This window comes from Caenorhabditis remanei, chromosome V (assembly GCF_010183535.1).
Source record: "Caenorhabditis remanei strain PX506 chromosome V, whole genome shotgun sequence".
NCBI lineage: Eukaryota > Metazoa > Nematoda > Chromadorea > Rhabditida > Rhabditidae > Caenorhabditis > Caenorhabditis remanei.
Genome location: NC_071332.1, coordinates 2,075,198 through 2,083,459, shown reverse-complemented (window position 1 = coordinate 2,083,459; position 8,262 = coordinate 2,075,198). Strand labels below are relative to the sequence as shown.

Sequence of the window (8,262 nt, the reverse complement as noted above, 5' to 3'; positions counted from 1 at the left end):
ATGCGTTTAGGAGTAAGTTCTACGCCCACAAAAGGTACGCGAACCAAGTTCGCTAAGTCGGAGATCCTCTTACGAGAGGTCTACGCACGCGTGTTCATAGGAACGACTCCGGATCAGTGGCTTGTCTTCTGTTCCATGCGTTTAGGAGTAAGTTCTACGCCCACAAAAGGTACGCGAACCAAGTTCGCAAAGTCGGAGATCCTCTTACGGGAGGTCTACGCACGCGTGTTCATAGGAACTACTCCGGATCAGTGGCTTGTCTACTGTTCCATGCGTTTAGGAGTAAGTTCTACGCCCACAAAAGGTACGCGAACCAAGTTCGCTAAGTCGGAGATCCTCTTACGAGAGGTCTACGCACGCGTGTTCATAGGAACGACTCCGGATCAGTGGCTTGTCTTCTGTTCCATGCGTTTAGGAGTAAGTTCTACGCCCACAAAAGGTACGCGAACCAAGTTCGCTAAGTCGGAGATCCTCTTACGAGAGGTCTACGCACGCGTGTTCATAGGAACGACTCCGGATCAGTGGCTTGTCTTCTGTTCCATGCGTTTAGGAGTAAGTTCTACGCGCACAAAAGATACGCGAACCGAGTTCGCAAAGTCGGAGATCCTCTTACGAGAGGTCTACGCACGCGTGTTCATAGGAACGACTCCGGATCAGTGGCTTGTCTTCTGTTCCATGCGTTTAGGAGTAAGTTCTACGCGCACAAAAGGTACGCGAACCAAGTTCGCTAAGTCGGAGATCCTCTTACGAGAGGTCTACGCACGCGTGTTCATAGGAACGACTCCGGATCAGTGGCTTGTCTTCTGTTCCATGCGTTTAGGAGTAAGTTCTACGCCCACAAAAGGTACGCGAACCAAGTTCGCTAAGTCGGAGATCCTCTTACGAGAGGTCTACGCACGCGTGTTCATAGGAACGACTCCGGATCAGTGGCTTGTCTTCTGTTCCATGCGTTTAGGAGTAAGTTCTACGCGCACAAAAGATACGCGAACCGAGTTCGCAAAGTCGGAGATCCTCTTACGGGAGGTCTACGCACGCGTGTCCATAGGAACGACTCTGGATCAGTGGCTAGTCTACTGTTTCATGCGTTTAGGAGTAAGTTCTACGCCCACAAAAGATACGCGAACCAAGTTCGCAAAGTCGGAGATCCTCTTACGGGAGGTCTACGCACGCGTGTTCATAGGAACGACTCCGGATCAGTGGCTTGTCTTCTGTTCCATGCGTTTAGGAGTAAGTTCTACGCGCACAAAAGATACGCGAACCGAGTTCGCAAAGTCGGAGATCCTCTTACGGGAGGTCTACGCACGCGTGTTCATAGGAACTACTCCGGATCAGTGGCTTGTCTACTGTTCCATGCGTTTAGGAGTAAGTTCTACGCGCACAATTCGCGATGATTACATCCACGCGGTGATACAGAATGATCCGGTGATTAAGTTTATGAGCGAATACTATTCCAAAATTTTTTATTTTCTGTTCGAAACTTTCTCATGAATAAAGTTTTTCCCTTTTCTTATCGTTAGAGACCTCAATGAAGGTGGGCAAAGTTTTTCATTTTCTTCTCTTGCGGCGTCATGGGGGAAGTTATTGAAATGTTTGGCAGACTGCCCTGGGATTCCAGTACGATATAGTTGATTCAAAACTTTTTCTCCTGGGGCAATCGAATACGTAGAATTCAATGAACCTACTCACGTTTCAACCAAATAATTCGTTTCTCAGAAAAACGCAAAAAATTTTTTGACTAGATTAGAAAAGTGTCACGTTCAGATCGTTGTAGGTCAGACTCGCATAGTTTTTTTACGGTTTCTAGTAGTCCTTGACACACTCTACTAGGTTTTGACAGAAAATTCGATTTTCGTGTTGGTACCTGCGGTTAAAATTAGAAAAGATACAGCTTCGAAATACATGGTTTTTGCAAGGCCGAAAAACAGTGAGCTCAACATGAAAACTAGTTTTTACGCAATTTCGGCTCAATCCAGATCAGACTCGCATGATTTTTTAACGGATTCGAATTCTACGCAAAATTTCGACCTGTATGGGCCTGGGTAGAAAAAATGTCGTGTTGTCGAAACATCACGTCAAGAATATATTTTCCTATTATCAACGTCTCATAAGTTTTCAGATCTGACACTTGAAACTGGAAAACCGTGGATATGCCTAATGATGCAAACGTGCTCTATCGCAAGGGGTGTCTCTCTCCCCTTTCTTTTACCACCGCATGTCGATATGAACGGTCCTCCTCATTCTCGCTATTTGCATTGCTCAGAGACGGCAGTAACCTTTTCTCTCGTCTACCACTTTTTGATGGCAAACATTTAGTATTCTTTTGTATGAATTCGAATGGGCGGGTTCATCGTACTAATTTATCACCACTCGTACCTTTCACTATGTTTTTAGGACAATAATTCTCATTAATTTTGTGTGTTTCGAAACAATTTAAAAAGTTGTGAAAGCCGCTCACTCAAAGTTCGGCCCGGGGACGAGTTGTAGGTGCGAATACCGTAGCATTAAAACTTGTTTTATTGGTAAAGTACGGTAGAGAGCCCGTCAGCGTAAATGAAGATTCCGCAGCAAGGCCCACACCTCGTCCCCGGGGGCGAACGTTGAAGGAGGGGACAGCTGCCGGCGAATGGGTAATAGTAGATTTGGGTTGGACCACCCGAGACGAGTGACCTTGACATCTGTGCACCGACTCAACGGATAATGGTCCTCCTTCTGTTTCTCCCTATTGTAGTAGGCTGCCTATCTTCTCTGCACTCTCTCATACTATAAACGTTCACGGCCTCCTGCAGAGGCTCTCTCAAATCACTGTGCGCAGCTAGAGGCCGTGCGCATTAGCACGATCCGCTTTTTACAACCGCTCTCTACCGCAACAAATTGTGTGTGAAATTGAGAGAATGGGGATTTCGGTAGAGCGCAGTTGTAAGAAAACTACTATCTCAAAATCAATCAAGACAAGTTCCATCAATAATTCCTCTTTCAGAAAGACTATCGCCACTGAAATGGACACGGATTATCTACCCGATCCATCCTCACCATTTCAATTATTTCTGGCAGCTTCCAGATCGGAAGACCCTTCATTTTCCTTGAAAAATCTCAAAGATTCGATGAGAAGAAGACAACAATATGGAGAAGTTACAGTTGGTAAAATCCAAGAACATATGCACATGGAACAGTGGGTTGAGATGGAAAAACGAAATGCGGAGACAGAACTACGGTGGTATAAATCAGCGCATGACTGTTCGGTGAGTATGCTCTTAACATACAGTACTAACAAGGGAAGTCTTTGGAGACGCCACTTTCAAACGAACTATAAATTAGGTCAAAAAACTTTCGACTACGCAGATTCCATTTCTGCAGTCAAAACCTGCTAAATATCTCTGCAAGCCAAGTTATGGGCTCTCAAACTTTTCATGTGGATAAGCTTTTTCACGTGGAATTACAAATCGATAAGTAGTATATGCAAGATATTCTCATTTTTACAACGTACGACCTCAGGTAAACCGCTGGGAAACACAAATGAAACCGTGCGGTGGCGCATATACGGCCGATTTGGAATTCCATGTGAACAGGCTTAGCCATATGAATAGTTGAGAACTCATAACTCGGCTCGCAGAGATATTTAGCAGGTTTTGAATGCAGAAATGGACTCCCCGTGATCAAAAATACCAATAACCAAATTTTTAGGTTGTTTGAAAGTGGCGCCTCCAAAGACTTCCCTTGTAAGATACAAACTTTGGCCGTTTTCAGTTGAAACTGTTCAATTTTGAGAGTGTTTCATAGTAATTTTGGTTATCACACCCAGCAGGTTTCTATTGAATCATGCACATTGGAAGTAGAGCTTCAGTTTTGTAGTTGACAACTTTTTTGGGCGGGCACTCTCTGGAGAGTTATGGTCATTTTAAAACGACAGCTCAAAAATCGCACTATTTTGTACAATACATTGTCGATATGTAACTTGTTAGGGAATATTTGTACGAAAAAGTTGTCAACTACAAAAATGAAGCTCTACCTTTGTTCTGTAAGGTTTATACATAATTTACTTTGTGGAACAATCATTGACACCGTAACACACTCTTAAAGTTGGTCATTTTTACTGCATGTACTTGAAAACCGGGCTGAAACGGGCCGGTGTGTAACTTGCTTCAAACTGAATATTATGCGTTGAAATTTGGACCAAAATATAGATCTCAACGAGTTTTATGTCTGTGACTTACCTATAGAGTGACGTGTCAACACGATTATCGGAATTTTTGTGTCAAAAATCGGAATAAAAAAGTCAGTGTTTCATTTCGATTTTCGGAAAAAATGATTTTTCGATTTTCGAAAAAATCTGTTTTTCGAAAACCGTGTCATTCCAAAAAATGCCAGCGATTATCGAAATTATCAACTGTGGCCGCGGCCTAGGATTTACATAGTGCGTGTACTCTTCGAGGAATACCTTTTTTCGTGAATTTTTTCTTCGAATTTTCGCTGATGTTTCCTTGGAATCTTTAAAGCTTCCGCTGATGTATCATGCGTTTTTATAACAATTTATACGCAAAAAACTTTAGCGAAAGCTGCGAAAATTCGAAGAAAAACTTCAAGAAAAATCTGAGATGAACATGACTACTAATCTGTTCATATCTATACTATTACCCTTTCAGATGAGCACTAAAATTGCCTATCTATCCGCCTGTATCATATTCGGAGCCATTAGTTGTCAGTTGGCTTACAATTTATATATTGGCCCGGAGTTATCAGATGAATTAGGAGCTGTGTTATTTTTCATCATATATTTACCGCTTTTTGCCAATTTATTTTCGACCATGTAAGTATGGAAATATAAATATTCAAAGTGAATTTTTATGAGTTTCAGGAAAGCACCCATCCAGGGTTTTGACCCACTGTACAACAGGTATTGCAATTCGATGAATGTGTCACAGCTGGAACAACGTCAACTTGAACTCATAGATCGCTACCTGAATGAAGTATTACCGATGAAAGCGGAAATTCCAGCTACCCGTTATCGACATGACGTTTTGGTAGGGTCTAACTAATTCTAGAGTTCTAGTATAACTATTTGCAGGCAATGATCATTGCTGGAGAATGGATCTTTTATGCTTCGTTCCGCTTTTGCTATTCAATTTTTCATCTGTCATACAATTGGTCCAACGAGAAGATTCGAAGATTTGACATTATAGACGCTGGAATCTCTGGAGTCGTGTTTTTGTCTCTCAGTGGGTGGCTCATCGACTTTTTGAATTCTTGGCACTTTGCCAAACAAACAAAGATGAAATTGAAAACTTTTATTGACTGTTGATTTCTGATATTCTTGTTAGTAAAGAAGTAAACATTTATAACGACGTCCACATCAGTCTCCCTCGTTTTACTAATTTACGCCGTCATCGCTATTATATGTATGTATTAATATAAATCTAAATAGTCAAACAGTACTAAGCCAATTTTTTACCAATATATAATTATCTCTTGTTGAAAGAAACTTCCTTCTATTCCCCCTTTTCCTAATTATATTCCCCACTTTTCCTAATTCCAATGTATTTCAATGTAATATTTTCTTTGGGTGACAGTGAGTACATTTATTCCATAAATAAAGAAAAGAGCGATTACAGTAAAATGTATTAAATCAAATACTGATCACCAGAGATACATTGGGAATCGATTCTTCCAAACAACGAATTCGATTGTTTCTGCGGACTGTTTGACTGTTCCGAGAAGACCATCGCTTCGGATGATATCCAATCCACTCGAAAAATTCATTTGCTTTCTTTCACTGAAATAATTGTAATTGTCCAATTTATAATCTAATAAATTAGTCTTACTCATAGTACTGTCCTCTAACATTTGAATTCCATGGTCTTGGATTGAAACCATTGAGATCTAATTGGGTTTTCAGGTTATCTGATTCTACTAATAGTCTCTCGAATCGTGTATTTTCAGAAATATACCACTGATTGATAAAATCCAAAATATCTTCAGATGATAGACTAGCCTCATTCATTTCTATTACGGAACAGTCCATATTCAGAAATACGTCGCGTGTGATACAAGCGGCAGTGTTTAGATGAAGAATATCCATTGAGAATCTAGCAGATTCCATTTGGAAATCAGAATAATGCGGATAATATCCGATGTAAAGTTTTTTCGAGACTTCCACCTCTTCAATTATATATCTCAGATGAGGAATGTCGGGAGTATAATCTCTCACTGCCGTGATGATCATTCTTTCACATTTTTTGATTCCTAGTGCCATTGGGAGGAGTTTAACGTTCAATGTGTTACCATATTCATATGTTAAAATGGGGATGTTGAAAAGGTCTGATATGTATTTGTAGAGTACTTTTAACTTCTCTGCCCTCAAACCTCCGGTTTCCATTTTATCCGGTTTTTTTCTGAAAAAATGGGAATCTCATGGTCAGGTTGAGTAATTTAGTTGCAAATCAGGCTAAATGTACATTTTGGTTGTTGCCCGAATTAGAACTACGAACTGGTACAAACCAGAACCGCCCGGAATAAAACTGGTACAAACCAGAACCAATTTAAAACCTGGTAAAAGTAATACTTACGTTATTAGACCTAGATTTTGAGGTTTGACAGTTCTAATCCGCACGGTTTTGATAAGTATCCGTTCTAAATCGGGGAAGTTCAGATTAGGGACAAGAACCAGTAATCTAGAGCAGTTTTGGCGGGAAATTCGAAAAATAAATTTCATCTAAGTAGAGATGTAACGGAATCAGTTTGTCGATACACGACGTGACTTATGTACATCATTGAAAAGCTGAGAAAACGCTGATTCCAAATATATATGCAATTTTTGTCCGTGAGGTCAGGTATTTGAGAAAAAAGAGGTCAAAATTTCGACGTATGAAAAATACCAAACTTTGACCTCTTTTTCTCGACTACTAGACCTCGGCGGCATATACCGTAAAAACTGTAATGCGCCTCTATTTTTCAACCCCCGTTCGCAGATGCGCCTCTATTACAGGGGCGCTTCTAATAGAGGGTGCGCCTCTACCTATTTTCCAACCTATTCGTCCGATTATTTTTTCAACTTTTAAGTGAATAATTTTCAACCAAACTAACACTTTCTTGGACAAAATTACACGAAAATCTCCAAATTTGCAGTACTTTGAACGAAAAAATTGGGTTTTAGTTGTGTTTTTACACGAACTTTGAAAAATAATGACTGAAAATCAGAAAAAATATTCGAAACGAATTAAGGGGGCGCCTCTATTAGAGGGCGCGCCACTATTATTCAAACCGCTTTTGAAGATGCGCCTCTATTAGAGGGGCGCCTCAAATAAAGGGGCGCTTCTATTACAGTTTTTACGGTAACTGGATATATATTTGGAATCGGCGTTTTCTCAGCTTTCTAATGATATATGTCACGTCCTATAACTCCACGGTCACTCAGAGACCTTCTCTAGTAAGCTCCTATCGAAATTTAACATCAACTTCAGCGGGGCACCATTTTGATTTTCAAAGTTTCCGGAATCCTCTTTTTTATCAGAACTAGAACTTCTATAACTGCCTCAGAGCCTTCTAAGACTCGTCCTATAATTAATCTGACTTAAATCAGACGGTTTTATTTTCTACCGATTCTAAAACGGTAACTCACTCACCTGAAAACAATTGTCATATCTCCAACTGTTCGTCTATCCTTCCTCACTCTCATCCTCGAATATTCTTGTCCTCTACAGTACCAATCATAGCAGATTCTATCTCCAATTCTTAATATCACTGATGCATAACTTCTACCCATTCCCACAATTATATCGATTCCGGTATATGGATGAGGCGTACATTTGACAAGACGACGACATTTTCGAGAGCAAGTGGCCAAGTCGAATCTGATATAGGGAATTAGGTTTGAGGAAAAGAAAAAAGGATTAATAATTGATAACCTACTTATCTGGGGCGTCAAGATTCTGTAACACGTTTTGGATAGCTAGGAAGGGAAGTTTAAGAAGGGGAAAGGTCATTTTGGATGTGTGGAACAATAGGAATAAGATGGTCCACATTGAGAGAGTCGATCGATTCCTGAATACACAGTACCTGACGACATATTGCGGACTCATCGACAGCCAGATGTGGAAACTAGATACGGTAGATTTCGGTGAAGCGCAGTTTTACCACCGATTCCGCGGAAGAACAACTCTGGAGAAAAATGGGCGGAGTCTGTTTTGAAACTTTGCCGCGCAGTTTTTCGGGAATTTGCCTGATGAACGAATCATGTAATTTCAGGAGTTTTACGTTGCGAAAAACAGT

At 40.7% G+C, this 8,262-nt stretch overlaps 2 protein-coding genes across 2 annotated transcripts; one reads left to right on the top strand and one right to left on the bottom strand.

The window, feature by feature from the left end:
* GCK72_016800 (uncharacterized protein) lies at positions 1–5,296 on the top strand (the record flags this gene model as incomplete). Its single annotated transcript, XM_053731699.1, has 7 exons — positions 1–866; positions 911–1,362; positions 2,117–2,165; positions 2,978–3,239; positions 4,641–4,804; positions 4,853–5,018; positions 5,063–5,296. The coding sequence occupies 7 exons, from the start codon at positions 1–3 to the stop codon at positions 5,294–5,296; spliced, it is 2,193 nt and encodes a 730-aa protein (XP_053580612.1).
* Positions 5,297–5,631: 335 nt separating this feature from the next.
* On the bottom strand, positions 5,632–7,976 carry GCK72_016799 (uncharacterized protein; the record flags this gene model as incomplete). The annotated part of the gene is made up of 4 exons (XM_053731698.1): positions 5,632–5,767; positions 5,817–6,386; positions 7,617–7,844; positions 7,903–7,976. The coding sequence occupies 4 exons, from the start codon at positions 7,974–7,976 to the stop codon at positions 5,632–5,634; spliced, it is 1,008 nt and encodes a 335-aa protein (XP_053580611.1).
* Positions 7,977–8,262: the final 286 nt, after the last annotated feature.